General features: G+C 38.0%; 1 protein-coding gene across 1 annotated transcript in view; it reads left to right on the top strand.

Moving 5' to 3' along the window:
• elp1 (elongator acetyltransferase complex subunit 1) overlaps positions 1 to 23,657 on the top strand; it is a 71,270-nt gene extending 47,613 nt beyond the window's left edge. Inside the window, exons 27-37 of the mRNA XM_060839496.1 lie at positions 1,476 to 1,573; positions 3,971 to 4,172; positions 5,052 to 5,113; positions 10,647 to 10,709; positions 15,353 to 15,413; positions 15,685 to 15,798; positions 15,909 to 16,020; positions 17,754 to 17,881; positions 19,285 to 19,439; positions 22,086 to 22,164; positions 23,277 to 23,657. Coding sequence (XP_060695479.1) covers positions 1,476 to 1,573; positions 3,971 to 4,172; positions 5,052 to 5,113; positions 10,647 to 10,709; positions 15,353 to 15,413; positions 15,685 to 15,798; positions 15,909 to 16,020; positions 17,754 to 17,881; positions 19,285 to 19,439; positions 22,086 to 22,164; positions 23,277 to 23,338 — 1,136 coding nt within the window. The 3' untranslated portion in view covers positions 23,339 to 23,657. The remainder of the gene's footprint in view (positions 1 to 1,475; positions 1,574 to 3,970; positions 4,173 to 5,051; positions 5,114 to 10,646; positions 10,710 to 15,352; positions 15,414 to 15,684; positions 15,799 to 15,908; positions 16,021 to 17,753; positions 17,882 to 19,284; positions 19,440 to 22,085; positions 22,165 to 23,276) is intronic.
• Positions 23,658 to 24,220: the final 563 nt, after the last annotated feature.

Below are 24,220 nucleotides of genomic sequence, written 5' to 3'. Positions count from 1 at the left end.
AGCAGAAGTTTAAAGGAGCATCTTAAAAGATGGAGAGGATTATGGTTTAAGGCTGCTTAAACACAGCCACCATTAGTGAATCAATTACGATTAGATTGCATAAGAGACCATAAATAAAGCAAATCAGACATCTTAACAGGTTGTAGGACTAAAGTTGAGTCCTAAACTAAGGATGAGTGAAGCTGTGAAGACATTTGACTATAAGAAAAATAATTTAAAATTTGAAGCTTTTGGCAGTCAACAGGACAGGGTAAACAGAACTTGGTACAAGTTAGAAAGTGGATTTTTGGATGAGCTCAGGTTTATGAAGGGTTGAGGTTTAGACCAAGAGTATTTTGAATACTAAGTCTAGTGGTCAGAAAACAATGGAAATGGGTTTTAGGAGCAGATGAGCTAAGGTGAGGCAGAGTCAGAGTCAGACAATGTTATAGATCTGAATGTGAAACCCAAAATGTTTTTGAATGACAATACTGAGGGAATAATTTGTGTTTAAGTAGTGCAAGGAGATGAAGGATAGATCCTTTTGAAACTCCAAATGTAACATTGCAAATAATTGTCTAACTATAACCATATAGAAACAAATGGAATCCAATGAGAACAATCCCACCCAATAGGACAGCAGAAGAGGCATTGGAAAATGATATAGTCAGCTATGACAAAGGATGTATATAGTTCAAAAGGGTCAAGGAAGGATACTTTACTATAGCTGCAGTCAATGAACTTTGATAGATACCATTTCAGTTCTGTGGCAGCAGTGGAAACCTGACTGGAAGAACTCAAGCATGGTTGCAAGAGATGATAACACATCCAAGGACTTTGGAGGTGATGGGTGGGATGGAGAATGGGTAGTAGTTTGGAAGGACAGAGTGATCAAGATTATTATTTTTTGGCCAGCACTTTTGAAGGACTGGGCACTACCTGTGGAGAGAGTATTCAGTTGGAGTTAACTTTTCACTGACTGCTGAGATCAGTTCTTAGCTTTGAAAATTGCTCACCAATATGTGCATGTTTATAATACATGACACTTTTTATTTCCAGTGTGATGGTTTCTACTGTCTCTGTGCCATCCAATTAATATGAGTGTACTCCATCAATTGGCACCTGTAAAATACGCCTTACTCCTGTCCTATGTGCGCTGAGGATTCATTGTGGAATTGTATATTCAGTATGTGCTTTGATGCTCAGTCAGTGGGGCTGAAGTGGTTGAATCTATAGTGCTGCAAACAAAATGGTGTCAGGTGGAACCCCACATGTCTGCTGTGAGTGCCTTGTAAAAACTAAAATTTATGCTGAATTTCTTTTCCTTCCTGCCCCATCGAAACACAGTTAGCTCCTTTATTTGATGACTTGTGAGTGTAGAATTGCCTGCATACATAACCCACATTTTATTCCCCTTTTAAGCAACATTGCATGGTTTGATATATAAGTGCAGTGCAATATTACCTCCATGGTTGTCTGATGTTGCTTTCTTTCAGGTCCTCAGTATTTCACAGAGCTTCTTAACTTAGTAAAGGACCAACAGATGTATAGTGAAGCCTTGAAGATATTCCCAGTAAACAGCCAGGAATATAAGGTATGGTGTGAGGTTTTGTATCTAACAGCAATCCCCAAGGGTTATTGATGTTCAGAGAATTGTCAAAAGATTATCAAGTTTAGTAGCGATAGTTGCGTTCAGCCCTTGACACTAATTCCATCCTTTTCCTCAAGTAAGATGAATTAAGATTAATCTGATCAACTCTAAACTGAGCTTCTAACCCCATATATTTCTAGCACAAAGATGATCAACTTCCACCTCCATGGAGTCATTTGTGTCCATTCCAACTTTAACCCATCAGTCTCTGAAGCTTTCATCCATGTCTTTCAGTTGCAGATTTGATAATTCCGATGTTCTGCTCAGTGGACTTGCATTCTCCACTCTCTGTGACCTGCATTGGTTTAAAATTCTGCTTCCTATATGCTATCTGATTTATCCACGAGTTCCTCTCATTGCTGATCTATGTTGACTTCCCTCACCACTCCAACTTTATTATTTTCGTCCTCGTATTTAAATCTGTTCACAGTTTTCTTTCTTTTTCTCTCTTCGTAATCTCCAATTTTACAAGCTGACCCTCCAACTCTGTCTACTTTCCTCTGATCTTGAGCTCTTATGCAATGTACTTTCCTCCATCACACCACGTACAGCCACCTTGATTCCAATTACAGTCCCTCTTACCACCTCCACCTCCGTTTCCTTCTTTAGGAATCTCTTTTAAAGCTAATCTCTTAGACTAGGTCTGAGCAACCCTTTAAACGAAAAGAGAAAATGCTGGAAAATCTCAGCAGGTCTGATGTTCAGCTCTTTTCTCTCCTTACAGATGCTGCCAGACCTGCTGAGATTTTCCAGCATTTTCTCTTTTTGTTTTCAGATTCCAGAATCCGCAGTAATTTGCTTTTATGAGCAACCTATAATTTGTTGCTTAATATTTTGTGATAGATCAATTCAGAGACAGTGGTCAGAGCCCCTACTGAAGTAAAGTCAAGAAATTTACAGAAGATAGAACCAAATAGAAGAGGAATTGTTAGTTAGATAAACATTATTATTTATAAGTTTGCGAAGTTATATATAGAGGAATCTCGATTATCCGAATATCAATTATCTGAATTTTGGATTATCTGAAGGGGATCTCAAGGTCCTGAGAGAAACATTACGTCAAAGAGTTATTTGGACCCTGATTGCGTCTTTTGTTTACAGGTACAATGATTTAAAACGTGACTCTGCTCACTGAAATGCTGCATGGACCTCCTGTCTCTCTCTCTCTCTATCTCATCTCACTCTCTATCTCATCTCTCTCTTTATCTCATCTCTCTCCCTCTCTCTCTTATCTCTCGCTATCTCTCTCTCTCTTCCCACACACATTCTCTCGAGTTTTACATAGGGGTGAACCCTAAACCTCCCCGTTCTCCAGATAATCTCTCCAACATTGTCCTGTACAGCGCAAAAGTTGTGTGTGTGTGTGTGCCTGTTTGTTTTTTGGAGAATTACCCCACAGAGGCAGCAGCAGTCTCACTGTTGGTGTCCAGTCCAGCTGCTCAGGGTGGGGGTTCAGCCAGGGGTGGGAGAGGTGGGCCTGCAGGCACAGATAGGTATCTGACAGTGGGTATGGATGGGAGCGAACAGTATTGGGAGGTGCGAACAGTGTCGGAGCAGACTTCACAGAAACCTCCGAGCCCCAGAGGAAAATCAATTAACTGAATAATCAATTATCTGAGTAAAATAGTGTCTGCCCATCTCATTCGGATAATTGAGGTTCCTCTGTATATATTTGTATGGGGCGATGAGAATATAATTCTTAGATGCAAAACTTAAATAATTATGGATGAAGAACAGGCAGTTCTTATTTTCATGTGTTCTCAAACTGATAGTATTCAGTTAATTTTTGTGAAATCTCTGAGGAATTATTAACTTAGTACGGGAATGAAAATTTCAGACAGTCAGAAAAGATTGAACATGTCGGGGCATTTTGCTTTGGCAAAGAGAAGACTTTAAAATTCAGATTGATTGGATAGGGTACATGGAGAATATGTTTCCATTTGCAACAGAATCCAAACCTAGAGGCTGTAAATATGAGATAATTGCTAATAAATCCAAAAGGGAAACAAGGAAATATTTCCTTATTCAGAAAGTGGTTAGAATGTGCAGTTTGCTACCACAGAAACTGGTTGAGGTAAGTTGCTTAGGTGTTATTGAGAGGAAACTTGACAAATACATGAAAGAAGAGAGGCTGCAAAAACATGACAAGAGGCTGAAATGAAGGAGATGGAATGGGGGAGATTTGAGTAGGACGTAACCATCAACACAGGCCTGTTGAGCTGAATGGGCAGCTTCTGTGCTGTCTTTTTTTTGTTATATGTAACATTTAATAAAAGAAAGTGGAGAGTGCACCTTATTTTTTTGTGAGGATGTCAGCTTTTGATTCTCCTCTCATTGCAGGACATAAGTATTGCGTATGGTGAGTATCTCATCAAAAAACAGTACTACGAGCAGGCAGGGCTAATCTTTGCACGATGTGGGGAATGTGAAAAGGCACTGGGTGCCTTCCTGCTGTGCAACAGCTGGCAGCAGGTTTTCTGTATGGCCGCTCAGCTCCACTACACTGAGGACAAAGTGGTTAGCATCGCACGAACTATTGCAGGTAAGGACTGGTAGAACTTTGAAACTTTTTTCAAAGAATTGATAGGGTTTAAATATTGTCTTTTGTCTCTCAAACCTAGACTGGATTGATGGATCTCTGGCCCTGTGTACCTTATGTGAAATGAGTTCAGAGTGTATAATCGGAATAAAAGGAGGCAGTTTTACCATTTAAATCCATTTAGCTATTGAATTAGATCGGGGCAATCCATATCTTAACTCCATTTACCCTCTTCTCTCATCGAACAATTTCAATTGATCACTCATGTCCCGACCACGAGCATAGAGAATTCCAGATTTCTGTCACCTGTGATGCACAGCCGGCTCAGCCAGCAGCACCCCCCCCTTGGGCCTTGGCCAGCACCCTCCTCCTGGGGAGCACTTATTACTGATACAATCATGAATGAGCTTATCAGCAACAAGCATAGGAAAGAATGGGCTTGTGATTGGAGGAGCGGTTTCTCACTATTTCCTTCAATTCTTTTAATGCGGGTAACTTTTCTCTGGCTGCCCCAGGAAGCGAATTTCCAGAGTAATTTATGGAGATTTAGATGTGGCTTTGTCCTTTGCTCCTGTGTATTTTCAGGATAGGAAGAGTCACTGCTGATGATTGCTGAGGAAATCCTGCCTGCTTTTTACACAGTGGTTGCATCATGCAGTGTGAATTGGTGCAGCTTTGAGATTGTATTCAAGTGCACTGGGGACCTTCTATTTTGAGGCTGAATTAATCAAGATTGCTGAAATGACGATAAAAACATGGAGTACCATTTCATTAAACACCACTAACATTCTCCATCTTTATGGTCCCAAATGCAATTTTCTTTTATTGGGAATTCCACAAGTTCGGAAAAGTGAGTAAAGTGTCTGCCTGTTCTGCTTACAGGTAAATTGATGGAACAGCGGAGATATTCAGAAGCAGCCTTGGTGCTCGAGCAGTATGCTAAGGTATCATTACATATGGACATCCGTGGTAAATGCAGAGAGATTACCTCAACTTCAGGAGTTGCCAGCAAACTAATATTGTTACAAAGCTGCTCTGGAGACATTGAGCCTTAAATATTTCGGCCTCCTATGGAACAACTTCAAGTTGTCCTGAAATGTAGCATTCTTTTGCAACTACCTCAATTAGCAGTTAATGTTTCCCAGAAAAAATAGAAAACCAGGTCAATGCATGATGAACTAAAGTGCTATGATTTGTTACATATAATGCATGTCATTTAATTTTTTAGAAATGAAGTCAAAGAATTGGGGAATGTGAAATTTGTATGCTTTATATATTTTAAAATGGGCGTAATAATATCCTGTCTTAGATTAATCAAAAAATACAGATTATTTTTACAGATATTTTACAGCATTGGTTCCTATTTGAGCCAAGTTCTAACTCTTAGTTACACTTCCATTCCTGATGACTTGCATTAGTTTTTAAGAAATCTTTTTTTCCTTCAAATCTCCACTCACCAAATGTAAAATCCATCTTGAATCAAGCCATGCTCAAAATAAAATTGATTTAATATGTATTGTGTGATATCAAAGGGGTAACTTGATATCTGAGTGGTAACCTAGCAGTTTCATTAATGGGCTTGTAACTAAAAAGGCAAGCACAATTTAAAAGAACACAAATGACTTTGAGAAATGTCAGTTGTCTGCACAATTGTGTTACAGTATTTAGCTTCATAGTATTTTTTTGAATTGTAAAAGCTAGAAGAATGTGTCCATTTGTTTAATTTTGCCCAAAACACCCAGCTTCAGATTAGAGTAATCTGAGAGGATCACAAATGGCTACAATTAATGGAAATTTGTCAGGGGAACTACTTCATCCTAGGATTGTGGCCAGTTTTATGTTCAGGACAACATTCTTTAAGCTCATGCAAAAGAATGAGGAAGGTTAATTTGCACAATAGGCCAGTCTTCCATGACTTCATTTTTGCATGGGTTGCAAATTTCTGGCAAATTGATATGGAGAGGGCAGAAAATGTTTTTAGGAACAACACAACTACCAGAAATTCCAGTCTCAATAAGTACTCCAGAAATGTAACAAATTTAATGCAATTGAGTCTCCGTGACATTTATAAAACTAGGACGTGTCTTTTGAAAGTATGTAAGGATAAGGCTTTGTAACTTAACATTTTACTAAGAGGTAGAATGGGGAATAGCCTTGTATTTTTAACTTCAGATGTTACATGGTGCAGGATACCAACACACAACTGGCTGAGTTTACAGATTGCTGAAACTGTTCATATAATATTGGGAAGGGAGACAACGGAAGTTTTAAATTTAGATTGCCAGGGAATTTGTTTCTTAAGATTAAATTTTAATCTGTCTTCTCTGCTTTTTTCATTGGTGGTACAGAGCGTACTATAACACATGGGTTTACACGTGAAACTCATTGCGTGCTGATTTATTTATTTTGACCACGCTACCATGAACTGATCAGGGTCTTCCTGTAGGATATGGGCAATCTAGAGGGTGACTACCTGAACTGATTTTATGATGTATCAACAGCCAATATTTGTAAAGAAAAGCCATTCAAAATAGGTGCAGAATTCAGCCATTCAGTTCATCAAATCTGATCCACTATTCTGAGATTGTGGCTGATCTGATCATCCTCATCTCTTGCCATATTTCTAAAGGCCCCAATTCCCTTAATTATTAGAAATCTGTCTATTTCAGCCTTGAATATCCTTGGTCCAGCCTCCACAGCCTTCTGCAGTAAAGAATTCCACATTTGTTACCATCTGAGAGAAGAACTTCTCCTCGCCTCTGCTTTAAATGATTGATCCCTTACCTTGAGATTACCTCCTGTGGCCCTAGATTCTGTCGCAAGGGAAAATAATCTATCGGCAACTACCTTACTCAAGCCCCCTAAGAAACCTGTATGTTAAAATGAGATCTCCTCTCATTCTTCTAAACCTGCTCAATCTCCTCCATATTCAGAGTCAAGATTAGAGTGGTGCTACAAAAGCACAGCAGGTCAGACAGCATCCATATCCAGGGTCAACCTACTAAACCTAATCTAGACATGTCTGTCAGTGTGTGTCCATGTGCCTGTGTCCGATACATTGATTACAAAAATAAAGAGGGTTGGAAGAATTGCTGTACAGCTTGGACCAACTCATTTGAAGAGCAACCAAATTTCATAGAGTCTTATAAGATTTGAATTTTCAATTACAGCATTGTAATTGTAAAAGAGGTATTCCACAATTAAGATAGTTACACTAACTATGTTGTACAGCTGTTAGGCCCAGTTTACAGCATTGTAGCTTGTTCTGGATTCCACATTGTACAAAGGGTGTCAAAATTTTAGAGATAGTACAGAGGATCAGAATGAATGCTACCAAGGCTAATAAACTTGTGTTACGCAAAAGTAAAGAAACTAGGATTTTGTTTTCTTGAAGCAGAGAAGGTTAAGGGAAGATTTGAGATGTGCTCAAAATTATGAAGTATTTTGAGAGAGTGAATAAGGAGAAACTGTGTTCAGTGGCAGAAGATTTGGTAATACAGTTGTTAATCCATCATGCTTCTTCGGTGGTTGAGTCATTGTGGGACTAAGTGGCTGTAGAATACTCGGAGTGGAGAAAGTCAGCTAAACAGGAGTCAAAGATTATCCGGAAAAGTTGTAGTTGAACAAATAAACTGTCCTAAAACAAGTAATAATTTGGGCATAGTCCAAGTATAACCCTTGAAAGGAAAATATAATACCTGGATAAGTAAAAAGATAGAAATTATGAAAAGAAAAAAATATGCTTATGACTGATAGGTGAGCTTGAAAACACAATTGAGAACAAAACTGAATATAGAATGTTCGGAGAGATGATGGGAAAGCAAAGAGGGAATATGAGAAGAGACTGGCAGCTAATGTAAAAAATAATTTCAAAATTTTCTGCGTGCATATAAGTATTATAAGTGTAGTCACAGGAGGAATAGGGTTGTTTAGAGATCAAAAAAGGGATTTACACATGGAGGCAGAGGACGTGACTGAAGCATTAAATGACTGTTTCACATCTGTCCTTAGCAAAGAGAAAAATGCTACACAGGCAATGATGGAAGAGGAGGAAAATAGGTGGATGGAAGGGTTTAAAATTGATAAGGGAAAGGTTTCAGATAGGATATTTGTACTTTACGTTAAGACGAAGATAAGATGGATGCATTTAAGGATCTTAAGGGAAGTGAGAATGGAAATTGCAGAAGCACTGACAAGTTTTCAGTCTTCCTCAGATGTAGAGGTTATGCCAGGAATCTGGAAAATTGCAAATGATACAGCCTTGTCGAAAAAGAGTGCCAGGATAAGCCTAGTAACTACAGACCAATCCAGTTTAATTTCTGTGATTGGAAAACTTAAAGAAACAAAACATAACAAAATTAAAGCAAGGTGGACAAATGGGGGTTAACTAAGGAGAGAGCCAATATTGATTTTTTGGGGGAAAATTGTGTTTAACTAACTTACTAGAACTGTTTTGCTGATGTAACAGAGAGGGTTAATCAGTGTAATGCTGTTGATGTGATGTACATGGACTTTCAGAGAGCACTTGATACAGTACTGCACTACAGATTGTCAGCAAAGTTAGACATCATGGAACAAAAGAGACCATAGCAATGTAGATGCAAAATTGGCTGTCTAATAGAAAAGAGTTAAATGCTTAGTGGATGTTTATCAGGTGTGAACAAAAGTTCTCCAGGGGTCAGTGTTAGGACCATTATTCTTTCTGATATATATTAATGTTCTAAACCTTGGGACGCAGGGTTCAATTTCAAAATTTGAAGATGAATCTAAACCTGGAAGTATCATGAAGAGGATAGTGTAGAACTTCAAAAGATCATAGACAAGTTGGTGGATTGGTGAAATAGGTGGAATATGAATTTCAGTGTGGAGAAGTATAAGATGATTCAATGTAAAATAAATGATATAATTGTATCAAGGTCCATAGGTGCAGAGGAGTTTGAGTGTATATGTGCATAAATGATTAAAGGTGTCAAGACAGGTTGAGACAGCAGTTCATTAAACACAGTGTCCTAGGTTTTACTATTAGTGGCATTGACTACAAGTGTAAAGGCATTATGTTAAACTTCTATAAAATATCAGTTTAGCCTCAGCTGGAACATTGCATTCAGTACTGGGTGCCACACCTTAGAAAGGATGTGAAGGCATTGGGGGAAAAGTGCAGAAGAGGTTTTACGAGAATGGTTCCAGAGATGAGTAATTTCCATCATGGCGATACATTGAACAAGTTGTTGCTGTTTACCTTGGAAAAGCAAAGGCTGAGAAGAAATCTGATTGAAGCAAATGGAAGTAGAATTCAGAAGTAACTCTAAAAAGGGTATTGGAATAGCACTTGAATGCTAAACATTTGTAGGCATACAGAGAAAGAATGAGGGGAGTGTACTTGGATAGCTTGACCAAAGTTGGCACACACCTGATGGTCTGAATGGCCTCCTATATTGTATGATTCTATACATTTCCACCTGGTTCTCTCTCGTCAAACCTTCTTTCAGTAATTATACAGGTGGCCCTCGATTAAAGCAGTTTGATTAACATGACTTTGCCATAACCTGGTTCTAACTGTACTATCCATCATTCCAATAATGTGTGCCAGTTTCACAATTACGTGGTTCTTATCAATTCCAAGCAGCATTGAGGAATAAATGTGCATCAAACTCTGCATTCCTGGTAAAGTTTGTGTTTGTTCAACTTGTTCTGGCTGTTGCCTGCCTCAATAAAGGCTGGACAAACATTTAAATTGACCCCATGGACGTTCAACCCTTTACTTGCAAGAGCAGTCTCATAATCCTCAAGCTTCCATTTTCAGAGTTGCAAATGAGTTAGATGAAGATCCATAGCCTATCACCTCCAGATAAGAAATGTTGTACATGAGATGATAAACATTATAAGATATTCTTTTTGCATATTTTCATGTCTTTTTTGGTGTTTGTATCAACTTTGAGGTTGTTCACCTTGCCGGGGAATGTAGCCTGGACGTTTACGTGGGCTTCAATGGGAGTGTGTTTTACAAACAGTGTGTTTTTGCTGAACATAGTAATTTTCAAGACCATAACGATTGTGCTAATTGAGGATTACCTATATGCTGATTTTTGTGCATTTGTTGTGTCTGAATCCTGAGGAATCTCCTTAGTTAGTTTCCTTGAGATGTGATCCAGACCTGGCTCAACTTTGTTACTTTTTGGAAAACACTTCATTGAAGAATGTGGAAGGCTGTACAGTGACTGTAGCCTTCCCACGTTCATGTCACACAACTGTTTTATAAAAATATACTTTAATCCTAAAAAAGAGAGTAATTTTAAGTTTACTGTGCTGCACATTTAGGAAATTATCCTGTTCCAGAGTTTAGCTAATTGGGTACCATGCTTGTCTAAAGAATAGTAAATGTTTGCAGCTGCGAATGATTATTGCAATGGATTTTTTTTCCAAAACTTTAAAAATTTAATTAAACGTGTAAATGTTTTTTGACATCTTTCATAACAGGACTATGAGGAAGCCATTACATCACTTCTAGATGGTGCAGCCTGGGAAGAATCACTAAGATTGGTAAAGATTTGAATAGCATGTCATCTGAAATAATTGATTTGTGGAGTACACAAACATTTATTTTCCATTTCCTTGGTTATCTTGCAGTTTTACCTGATCAACATGAAAACTATAATTGGCATAATTTCAACTGCCATCCTTACTTGATCTAACCTACATGCAACTCCAGACCCAGAGCAATGTTGACTTAACTGCCCTCTAGGCAATTAGGGATGGGCAATAAATGCTGTTCAAGCCAGTGACACCCTTCTCCTGCGAATATTTTTTTTAAAAAAAGAGTTGTTGACTGGCTTATACAGCAAGTCTGACTATTTTTAAATAAATAAACCTTTTCTCTAATTTTAAATCTTGCCACCATGCTGAGATTCACCCCTTCCTATAGTAATCTCTTTGTCTTTGGCATCTTGATGGTTAATTAACATTATATATATTTATATTTGGAATTGCAGTCAGAGACAGCTGATATATCCAAGACAGATATAATTCTTGTGTGAAGTGAACTGGATATACAGGGATAAACAGTGACAGTTCATTTCCAATGTTCTTTACAACGTTGAGGATTAAAATTGAATGCAGTAATATTGGATTATAATCACTACTCCCTTTTTTTTTTCAGACAACAGCTACTGTTAATGATTCTGCTGTGGTTATTTATAGAGTCATAGGGTCATAAAGTACAAAACAGACCCTTTGGTCCAACCAGTTAATGCTGACCATGTTCCCAAACTAAATTAGTCCCACTTGTCTGTGCTTGGCCCATAATCCTCCAAATCTTCTTACTTGTGTACTTATCCAAATACAGAGGAACTTCAATTATTCTCTCCCTCTCCCCACTCTTTCCCTGGAGTTCTGCATAGGAGTGAACCCTAAACCCTCTTTCCCCAGATATTCTTTCTAACATTGTCCCATACAAGGCAGAGGTGGAACTTGTCAAAAAGTTGCAGTTAAAAATTTTGTGTGTGTGTATGCGCGTGCGTGTGCTATTTGGAGACTTATCCCAGAAACGTAGCAGCAGTCTTACTGTTGGTGTCTAGTCCGGCTGCCCTGGGGGTGGCTGAGGGCTGGGGCACGTGGGGGCGGGGCCATGGTCAGGGGTCAGACAGTGGGTGGGGCAGGCGGAAGGCAGTACTGAACCCGATTGGGTGGCGCTATGGGAAGGTGTTAGGGGCGGGTGGAGGGAGGGAGGAGTTGGGGCGCAGATGGGGAGGCACTGTTAGGGTCGGGCAGGGGGGTGGTTTTGTGGGGTGGGGAGGCGGGATGCGGTGTTGGGGCAGGCGGGGTTGGACAGGGTTTTGGGGTCGGGGCCTCGCACGCGGTGTGCTGTTGCTGTCTCATCGAAACAGGGAGCAGACTTGATAGAAAACCCCCGAACCCCAGAGGAAAGGCATTGAATCAATTAACTGAATAATCAGTTATCCGAACGAAATAGTGCCCGCCCATCTCATCTGGATAATTGAGGTTCCTCTGTATATTTTAAATGTTGTAATTGCACCTGCATCCATCCCTTTCTGTAGCAGTTCATTCCATACACAGACCATTCTGTGTAAACAAAATAAATTGCCCCCATGTCCTTTTTTAATTCTTTCTCCTCTCACCTTAAAAATCATTTTGAACTTCCCCACTCTAGGTAAAAGACCCTTGTGATTCACTAATCTATGCTCCCCCCCCACGATTTTATAAACTTCAATAAGGTCACCTCTCAACCTTCTATGCTCCAATGAAAAAAATCTCAGTCTTTCCAATCTGTTTTGTATCTCAAACCATCCATATCCGGCAATAATCCTGGTAATTTTTTCTGAACCCTCTCCAGTTTAATAATAGCCTTCATATAACAGAGCAACCAAAACTGCTAGTGTAGAAGAAGCCTCCATAACATCCTGTACAACCTTAACATGATGTCCCAACACCTATACTGAAAGGTCTGAGCAACTAAGACTAGCATGCTAAACGCCTTCTAACCACCCATAATGTAAATTTCAAAGATTTATGTACCAGAAACCTTAGGGGTCTTTGTTGTCCAACATGACTCAGGGCCTTCCCATTAATTGTATTAGTCATGTCCTTGGTTATAATACCAATATGCAATACCTCACATTTATCCAAATTAAAGTACATATGCCACTCCTCAGCCCATTGAACCAATTGATTAAGATCTATCTGTAATCTGAGATAACCTTCTTCATTGTACACTATACCACCAATTTTGGTGTCATCTGCAAATTTACTAACCTCCTATGTTCTCATCTAAATCATATTTATATAAACGACAAACTAAAGTGGACCCAATATTGATCCCTGTGGAACTCTGCTGGTCACAGGCCTCAAGTCCAAAAAACAACTGTCTGCCATCACCACCTGTCTCCTACTATATAGTCAATTTTATATCCAATTGGCAAGCTCACCTTGATTCCTATGTGATCAAACATAACTAATTAGTCTACCATGTGTAACCTAGTAAAAGGCTTTACTAAAGTCCAAGTAAACAATACCTACCACTCTTCCCTCATCAACCTTTTTGGCTACTTCATTTAAAAAAAACTCAAATCAAGTTTGTGAGACATGATCTTTCCTTGCACAAAACCATGCTGACTGTCCCTAATCAACCTACAACAAATCTGAACATCTCTCCTGACCCTAATCAATCCTTGCTTCTCCAAATGTATGTAAATCCTATGTTTCAGAATCACCTCCAATAATTTACCCACCACTAATGTCAGACCTACAGGTCTATAATTTCCAGACTTCTCCTTAAGCTTTTCTTAACTAAGAGCACAACATTAGCCACCCTTCAGTCCTGTCCTCCAGTACTTTACCCATGAATATAGATGATACAAATATTTCTGGTAGATGTCCTGCATTTTCCTTCCTAACTTGCCACAATGTCCTGGGATACACTTGATCAGTCCTGGAGATTTATCCACCTTTATGTTTCTTAAGACCTCCAGCACTACTGCTTCCGTAATGTGAACTGTTTTCAAAACATCGATATTTATTTTCCTGAGTTCCCTAGCTTCCATTTCTTTCTCAACAACAAAAACTGACACTGTTTCTTTAGTTTCCCCATTACTAATCCCTTTTGTCTCACACCATCATTTAATCTCTCTTGCATTCCATCCAGTACACCATAGATCCTCTGCTGTTCTTTTCTTCTCCTCTCTACTTTTCCCTCTTTCTGAATTTGCTTAAAACATCTTACGTCTCTAACCCTTCCCAGGTCTCTCAAAAGATTATTGACCTGAAATGTTCGCTCAGTTTCATCATGAAAGATTCTACTTGATCTGCAAAGTATTTCCAGAATTTTTTGGTCTTGTAGAAGAATCAAGGTTATGGGGAAAATGCGGGAAAGTGGATGTGAGGAATGTCGGGTCATCCATCATCCTATTGAATAATGAGGGTTGAGGCACTGGACAGTGTATTCCTGTTCCTTTTTCTTACAGCTTATGGTTTAACACAATAAATATGTGAAGAAAGACTGAATTTTAACAAGATACTGACTAAAAGATGAAAAAAAATACAATATTCATAAACCACCTTTCATAACTTTAGGGCATTTTAAAGTGCTTTCAGGGTAGTCCAATGACGAGGCTGAGTAAATCAGGCCTTAATTCTCTAGTTGAAAAGAATGAGAGGGAATATCATTAAAACAATAAAGATTTTGAAATGGCTTTACAGGGTAGGCAGACCATATAGTGCACAGTCTCAGGATAAGAGGTCAATTATTTAGGACTGAGATGAAGAGAAATAATCGCACTCAGTGTCATGAATCTTTAGAATTCTCTACCCTAGAGAATTGTGGATATTCCATCATTAGATATGTTTAAGGTTGACAGATTGTTGTTCTGTCAGGGAGTTAGTGGATATGTAGAGTGGGTAGGACTGTGGAGCTGAAGCCCAAAATCAGCCATGAACTTCTTCCATCTCAGTGTCTCCCACCTTAAATCACCCATGTTTCTCACACCCAAGCATATAATTGAATCAAGCTTCTGTTCATTCTTGGCCTGCTTCTGATCTCCATCTCTGATCAATTTATCTTCCAGAGTGCCTCATTTCATTACAAAACAAATAACTCTAACCTCTACTAATTTAGCAAATCATTGAAAGAATCTGAGTGAATTAAAATAAACATTTGGGAGAAAAGTGTCAAAAGGAAAATGAGATAGAGATAAAACGATGACAGAATATGCAAGAAAGAAAGAAAGGAAAAGTAAAATGTACAGAGATCAGTGGAGAGTAAAGCAGACAATTACAAGATATTTTAAACATCTTGCTCAGCATTGCCTTTTGCCAGACCTTGTTGAACATCTGAACAACTGGCTAAACATTAAAAGGTAACAGTGGACTTGGGCATGTGAAACATTTTAAAAAGAAGGTCATGACATACAGATTTGCACAGCAGTAAGTACTTGCATTTGATGGGTTGGTTAGAAGAACAAGCAAACTTAAATTTTATATAGTGCGTTTCACATGCCCAAGTTCTTTGCAACCTGTACTTTTAACATTTAGCCAGTTGTTCAGACATTCACCAAGATCTGGCAAAAGGCAATGCTGTAATGGGCAGTTAATCAGCTTGGCAATTTGAATGTGAGGTGAATATTGTCTTAAATCAAAAAGAATGATTGAACAAATTTCTCTTATTTTCTTAGGTTTATAAGTACAACCGGACTGATATTTTGGAAACTAACCTAAAACCTTCCATGTTGGAAGGTAGGTGATACCTTCTCCACATTTACATAATGTTTCACTGATGAACTTCAATACAGTCTTGAAAAAATTGCATGTTTTCCATATCAAATTCATGTAAATTTGTTTCTTATTGCTAGTATTGTTGTGTTACCACTTCGGTCAGGAGCTGATCCTGGAATGCTTCTGTGCCAATATTTTACAAGTAATCAGGTGATATTGTAAAATTCTGTCTAGATAAAAAAAGAAATCTGTAAAATATTAAGCTTGCTCACTAAACTTCTTTTCCCTTCAGCTCACAGTAATCACATGGCATTCCTAGATGCACAGAAAACCTTATTTATACGTCATAAGTCTCGACTGGCAGTTGTTCGAGAAAACAAAAAAAAGGAACAGGAAGGATTTTTAGGTAATTGGAAAGATTCCTCACTTAATGACCCTTCTTTCAAATCCAACCCAGTAATTTTGATTTAAAAAGAAGTAGAAATTGTGACTTTTATGTCTTAATTTTGTTTTAAGATGAGGATATGGCTGACGGACTAAATGCAGACCTATATTCAGAAGCTAGCAGTTTACAGTCAGCCAGCGGAATGAGCTCCAAATATTCTCACAGTAACTCCAGGATCTCAGCGTAAGTGTGAATTTAATAGTCCCAACAAGATTTCTATTTCTTCACTGTCTGACTCTGCTGCACAAAATAAAGCGTTGGAATTTAAAGCAGATTAGTAACGTGACAAATTTCAGAATACCACCACAGTTAGAGACTTCACTAATGGGCAGGAAATGGAGAGTGGGGATAAAGGTTCTTATTGAGATTGATAACCTTGTGACTAGTGGACTTGCACAGGGATCACTGCTGGGATCACAATTGTTTACAACATATTTTAATGTTTTGGAGGAAGGAAGGAGGTGTACTGTAACCAACTCTGCAGATGACACAAAAATAAGTGGAAAGATAAGTTGCAAAAGAGATACAAACAATTTACAGAGAGATTTTGGAAGGTTAGTAAATGGGCAAAATGTTGGCAAATGGAATATGATGTGGAAAAATGTGAAATTGTTTATTTTGGAAGGGAGAACAAAAGAACTTTACAGTATTAATTAAGTGAAGAAAAACTGCAGAAAGATACAACACAAAGGGACTTGGGGGTCCTTTTACATGAAACACAGAAATTTGTAAAGTAATATTAGTTGAAGGTTAAATATTGGCCAGGACACCTAAAGAACTTGGACAGAGGTGGGGAGTGGATAATCCTCCAGAAACAAAGAGAAGAGTGTAGAGTGGCTTCAATAAAGACTACATTGTGTTTTTTAAAAAATTAAATAGTGTCTTTTGTTATTCCATTAAATAAAAGATAATCTTTCATTCTCTCAGTTGCTGCTGTCTTTGATAAAAGGTAGTTATTTCAAGTTTCCATTTGCATTTGCAACTATTGTGATACTTCGAGATGGTGTGCATTGCAAGTTGATATTTCAGGTCTGATATTGGATGAGCAGTCCTTATTCATTTATTTGAAATGCAATTGAGATAACAATCCTATGCAAGAAGTTGTAATAGTACATCAGTGAGCGTTTATATGGGCTTTATATTCTGTTAAATACATGATTTGTAGTTTGATACATATGATTTCACAAAACCTTTTAAAAACCACTAAAAATGAATCTTGAGGTTTTTGGTTCTGCTTAATTTATGCAGATATGGCATATGACTTAAGCCATTTTAGGGTATTGTCAGTAAGCATGCAACTTAGAAATACTTAGGACTCGGCATGATTCAAAAAAACAGACTCCGATGATACCTTTGAAAGCCTCAAAGGGATTTACAGGTAATTTACTACTTTTAAAAGAATTTCCCTGATATAGTATCTTATTGCAATATAGGGAAGCACAGGATCAATGCTCATGCAACAAAAACTCAGAAAACAATGATGAGATAATCAGCCATGTCATTAGCTTTGTAAGCTTTGAAGAATAAATACTGATGAGCAACCGGGAATAATTCACTTGCTGTTTTTCTAAATTGTGAAGTGGGATATTTAACATCCAATAAAAGGACAAATGGGCCTTGGTTCAGCATTTCATCCACAAGTCTGCACCTTCAACAGTTCAGCACTCTCTCAGTGCTGCACAGGAATTGTTGGCCTAGAGTTTTGTGCTGGGATCTGTGAATTGAGTTTAACTGTCACCAAAAACTTCAGACTCTAAACCAAGGACGCTACTTATTGACCAACAACTGATGAGAATACTTGTCATTGATACAAAGGTTTTTATTATTCCTTATTTCTCTAAATCTGTATGTCTTCAATGCACCAGTGAGGATATCTGAAAAAAGGTGCCATGAGTTTGTATGTGTGAATTTCACAGGCGAAGTTCAAAGAATCGTCGGAAGGCAGAAAGGAAGAGGCACAGCTTGAAGGAGGGAAGTCCATCGGAGGATGTGGCACTGTTGGAAGCATTAGGAGAAATAATATCCGCTCTGGACAAATTGACTGGTATTCCTAGTCCTATTTCTATCATTGCTTACAAGTAAACACAAGGCTCTGGATTTCTCTTGCAGAGATTAGGTGTATAGTTATGGGCTTTTACTTGCCCACTCTTTAAGGTTTCAGGGATTTTAAAAAAAATTTATGAGGTGATCATAGGACAACAAGAATACACTGTCATTTGTATCATCATAAAATGGATTCCTAATTATTTCCTAAGTCTGCAGCAGTTAGCTGTGTGAGGTTCTTGGGGAGAAACAGTCATATATTCAGGCAGAATTGAATCAGAACTGCATGTGCAGGATTTTTCTTTATTTTACACTCATTCTGCTGGTACACATGTGTAAGATAGCTTTCAGTGGACTAAATGCACGGTGCAATTTTCAAGCTAGTATAAGCTTATTTTTATTCAGTCCAGATGGCTCATGATGGTCCTTATTTTCTGCGGAATGGTATTCTTACTTGGAGATTAACGGTGAAGTATTTGAATTTCCTTACCATGGTTAACACACTCTCATCGTGCCTTTTATTGTGATGAAAATTGAAAGGCTTTGCATTCAGTTTTCAAATTCCTTCTATAAAGTAGAAATTTGATTCTTGGCAAATGAATTTTTGATGCTGAATTGTAATCGTACTTGCAAAATTTTGCCTTTTTAGATGTACTTAAAGGAAAAAAGAATTCTATAGCACTGTTCACAACATTGGCATGTCACAAAGCACAGAATAGCCAGGAAATTATTTTCATATCTATTTACTTTTGTAAAGTAGGAGTCTTTACACCTTGAGCCCCTGCAAACAGCAGTTAGATAATTGAATATATAATTTGCATTTTTGTTTTGTTGGTTGCGGGGTACATAGTGGTCAGAACACAAGGAGAATTTCACTGCCTTTCTTTGAAATACCAGCCTGGAAACTTTTGCATCCACCTTAGAGAGCAGATAGAGCAGTTTAATGTTTTATTGAAAAGACAACATCCTGATAATCTAGCACCCATCATTGCAGAACTCCCTCAGTCAGCTGGGAATGTCAGCCTAGATTCTATGTTCAAGTCTCTGAAACTACATTTTAAAAAAAATAAAATTACAGCTGAACCTGTCATTCATTATCAGCCTTTCTTCCCCAGGTTTCAATCTGTAGCTATTTTAAGCAATTTTTTTTATTTATTATTAGTTTTAGCTGCATAAAGACAACTACACAGTGCAAGTAAGTCATCTCTGAGAGACTGTCTGAGAAGAGGGGAGGAAGAACATTAATATTTTTGATGTATAATTGATTTCCTCCTATGCATAATTTTTGCAAGCCATCTGGTTTTTCTGTTCTCTTGTAAATGATAGGTCCCTTGGAGGGTATTTTTGAAGATAATTTTGTCAGCTTTTTAAAGTCACTATGTTTGTGGTTCTCTCCATCTGCAGGTGAAGTGCACAAATTGCTGAAGATTTTGGTGCTTTTTGGATATGACATTCTAGCTTCAGAGCTTCAGCAGGCTCTGGGAGAAGCCCTACAGCTTGTGGAAAAATCCATCCCTGAAATCTGGCTTCCTGACCTTAAAAATACAGCTGCCTGTCCAGTAAGTAAAGTCACAGCATTCTTCACACATAACATAAACTGAGCTTTTTTTCTCAATTCAATGTTGAAGTCTAGTCTTGAAATTACCTCTATTACTTAATCTTGTCTTAAAATCTAATCTCCTGATTATCAAAAGTCACATAGTTTGCAAAAAGTCTGTCAGAACATTGAGCACTCAGATCATGTCCTTGATTTGTACCGTTTTGGAGAAGTGCAAAGGGGAAAATGGAGGTCTGTGTTATAAGTACAATCTCTTGGCTGTTTCTCTCAAGCTAGTAAATGTTTTCAGTAGTCACTTTTAAATAAAAGTGTCTAATGACATGCATTTGTATTTTCTAGAAGCACTAGATGTTGCCTTTTCTGGCAAAATCAACATTTATTTCTCATTTCCAAATGATCTTAAAACAACCGTCTAGCTGGGTCATCTCCCTGTATGTTTGAAGTCACACTTAGACCTGACTGGGTAAGAACAGTAGATTTCCTTCCCTAAAGGACATTAGTGAACCAGTTTGGTTTTTATCATACTGTGTTACTATGATTATCACTATATTGATGCAGCAATTTAATGATACATTTTAATTAACCAATTGTTGTAGGTTTCCCAGCTGCTGTGGTGGCTATGAATTCACATCTTTGTATTCTTAGTCCAACCCTTGGGATTATTCATAACATAAGAATGGTACCAGAAGTGGAAAACCTTCAGCTCCCTGTGAAAATAGAGAAACTTTTTTTCTAAAGCACAAAAATAAATGTAATTGTATTCTAAATTATTAATTGATTTGAAAAGGTGAGTTAGGAAAAACTACAATTTAAGAAGACCTGGTAAACACAGGATGCAGGTTTAAGAAAATTGCCAAAAGAACCGAAGAGGAGATGATGAAAGAAGAAATTTATGCAGTAAATTATGATTTTCCGGAATGCACTGCCTGAAAGGATGTTGGAAGCAGACCAATAATAACTTTAGAAAAGGTATTGGATAAATACTTGAAGAGAAAAATTTGCTGGGATACAGAGAAAAAAAACGAGAATGTTCATGATTGAATAGCTGTAAGGCAAAGCTGGCACAAACTTGTTGGGCTAATTGGCTTCCTATGCTGTATGATTTTAATGACCATGCTACCCTGCCCCCATTCAGTTGGATATTTGATGTTGCACATTGAGATTCTTTCTTCTTCAAGATGGTCATTGCCTGACAGTTATTTGATGTGAATGTTTCTTGTCACATATCAGACCAGGCCTGAATTTTATCCAGGTCTTGCTGTCATTGGGTATGGTCTACTTCTGTTTCTGAGGCATCGTGAACGGAGCCAAAAATTGTGCGATCATCAGTGCACATCCCCACCTCTGACTTTATGTAGAGGGAAGGTCTTCTGATGAGACAGGATCAGACCTAAGGATGGTGACAGTGGTGTTCAGGACATTGTCTTTAAGGCATGATTGTGTATGAATGGCTGTCTCAGGCTGTGTTTTGACTAGCCTGTGGGACAGCTGTTTAAATTTTGTCGCAAGTTCCCAGCTGTTGTGAAGGAGGACTTTACAGGGCCAACAGAACTGTGTTTACCATTGTTGTTTCCGGTGTCTTTGCTTGATACTGGGTGAGTTATTTGGTTTAATTCCATTTATCAAAACTTGTCGCTTGGCTATTTTAATGTAAACTGTACTTGTAAGGATAAGGATAGCACATTTTATTGAGCTAGGCAGTTTGTAGTTCCAGATTTGAATCCTTGTCCCCAGAACTTGAATCTGAGTCTTTGAATTACTGAATCCAGCAGCAGTGCAATTGCACTGTCGTCTTCTCCTTATTATACAGATGGCAATCCAAACAGTTTGTACTGAATCAACAGCAGTGATAAATCCATCATCAAAACCCATGGTGAAAATTAAAATGCAAACTTTATACCCAGGGCTCTTCTAGTGCAGTGCCCCTACATCTGGACCAAGGCCCAAGTTCAAGTTCCACCTGCAGCAGAGGTGTGTAATAATATCATTGAACAGTTGGATATAGAAGATAGCTCGCCTTTCTTGGAAGGTTTGACAAAAGCAGTTCACAGTATCCCAGGAGTTGTCTCAGCAATGTTCCAGACTTGACACCACATTCATTCATTCATTCATTTCATTACTGTGAACATAAAATTATTTTCATTATTAAATTAAAATCATAGTGGCTGCATATCCGTGTTCCATCTCCCTGCCATGGTTCTGTAGATTTTAATTCCCTTACCCAAAAAAATTCCTCAGGCCCAGTTTTGAAAATTTTAATTGACTCCAAGCATCAACAGCTTTCTGAAGAGATTTCCAGATTCCCTTTGACATGATCACTGTACAGTGTAATTCTAGATCTATGCCTGCTCAACCCTAACACGCGCACGCTTTCTCTCTCTCTCTCTCTCTCTCTCTCTCACCCCCTCTCCCCCTTTATAGGCTTGAATTGAGGGACTGAAGGGCTACCACGTCTTTCAGTAAAAGACTCCACTTTCCTCTAAAATGAATGAGGAAGAAATAATGTGATCAGAGGTTTTGTACTATTCTTTCATTGGATCATATGTACTGTTTGGGACATTGTATATTTGTAGGCTGACTTTGTTGGGGAGGCATGTGGACATTAGAGATTGCAATATCAAAATATTTTTTGTTTTACTTATTGTAGGTTCTTGGTCCTCACTCAACAGCAAACAGCATTACTGCTTCCTTTCAACAACCAAGGAATGGGGGAGCACCTCAGCAAGGTTGGTGTGAAGTGGGGTTAATAGCAAAGCCCTGTATTAAAGCTCCATAATGTATTTGCTCATTTTGCCATCGAAACAATGATTAAATTAAAACTAAGCCTTCACTTAAAGTGCAATTACCTTGCTGTAACAAGTTCTAAAAAAGACTTGTTTCACAAACTCAAGATGTTGCCAAAATACTTTACAACCAACAAGGTACTTTTGAAATGTAGTAACTGTTCAAATGCAGGAAGTACAGCAACTAAACTGTGCATAGCAAGATCCCACAAATAGCAACACCTGCTTTAGACATTGGTTGATATGTAACCATTGGTTAAGACAGCAAGGAGAATGCTAAATTAAAAGAAAAACACTTTGCATACTGAAAATCTGATATGTGGGAAATTCTCAGAAGGGCTGGTCCAGCAGTTCGGTTATGAAGAGGAGTCACATTCAACTTGAAAGTGTTAACTCTCTTCTCTCCACAAATGTCTCATACCCACTGAGTATTTCCCTGTTTTGATTACAGCAGAGGGACTCCCTTGTTCTCCTTCAAGATTGGCCTGTGAAATCTTGAACGGCCTTTAAGAGAGCAAATAACGCCTCAATTTAGAACTTCATTTAAAGGTGTCACCTGTGATGGTATAGCAGTACCTAGTACTGCACTGGGATTGGCAACTTCGATTACCTGCTCAACAGAAAACTGAAACTTGAATATTTATATACAGTGAATGTTGGCACTCATGATTGAGATGCTTAGAAAAGTGAGTGAGACCTGCCCACAGAAGAGAATTAATGTATAGCCTTGAAGTAATATGTCTGTACTTCACACAGTTAGCAGCAAGCAATATTGTAACTTGAGAGAATTTAGCTTCCCTCTGATCAGTTTCTCTGACATGTCAATCTTTATTGGTGATCAAAATAACAAACTGATCGGAATAAATTGATTTAGAAAAAGCTCACATTTACCTAATGCAACTGGGTGAATATATTTTAACAAAAATGTCTAAATATCAAGTTAGGGGCTTTTATCTGGAGAAATTTGGCAGGAATAGTTTTGTTAGTGACACCTCCATCACATTTCATTATGCATATCAATTACTAATGTCTTCTTTCATATTTTTCTCCCCCAGAAGAAATTTTTGTCCCTCCTAAACTCAATAAGAATGTGAAGTGGAAGCTAAATATTTTGTGAAGATACTCCAGTTTGCCGTGTTCCATTTTTGTGTTGTATTTCATTGCACTGTAAGCATTACTGTCAATGCAGAGCAACCCAACAACAAGGATGCTGGTGAAAATGGATAGGTATGGCGGTTTTCCATCAGGCACGTGGATAACCTCCTGACAGCTGCAGAATTATGATGAACTAAGCTTACAGTGATGTCAATGTAACAATCAGAACTGACAGACCTGTAATCAAAGGACAAAATGTACTTCTGCTGTTGTATAGTTTGGTTACAAAATGAAGACAATGCAATTTAATTGTGTCCTTTCTATAAAGAGTTTATTGAAAATCTTGGATATTAAGTATTTGTTACGTTCTTCTCCTATCACCTTTGTTCTCACATGTTTCAGTTACAAATGCTAGGTGTTTATAAAGGCCACGTGCTACACATGATAAAAGCAAATTGTGCAGTAACTAATGAATTATTCATAAAGTTTTAATGTAATAGGTAAATTTTTTAGGCTTCAACACAACCACTTCTGTGATCTTATGAAGCATTAATAATAACAAACTTCACAAATTAGGCTTTCATAATGCATTTAGAATTTGTCTCTATCGTGTCTATGGTCAAAGTTTTTAATAATTAAAGTTGTACCAGGGCTTTATAAACACTCTGTACTTTTGACAGAGTGCAGTCTTAAAGATAATTATTTTGGGTCAGTACCTGTTCTGAAGCGAGTTTACAGTTTTGGTTGTCATGATGTTCTGTAATAGTTTCTCGAATGGTATGAGTGATGGTGTTTCAGCATTCATGCATGCTGTCATTTTTCCAGGAATCCTCCTTGTTGGTATACAGCTGATCCTATTTAGTGGAGAAGGGTCACTTAGACATGAAATGTTAATTCTTGTTTC

Source organism: Hemiscyllium ocellatum, chromosome 2 (assembly GCF_020745735.1).
Source record: "Hemiscyllium ocellatum isolate sHemOce1 chromosome 2, sHemOce1.pat.X.cur, whole genome shotgun sequence".
Lineage (NCBI taxonomy): Eukaryota > Metazoa > Chordata > Chondrichthyes > Orectolobiformes > Hemiscylliidae > Hemiscyllium > Hemiscyllium ocellatum.
Note: the sequence above shows the minus strand (reverse complement) of the source record. Positions and strands in the feature narration are given on the sequence as shown.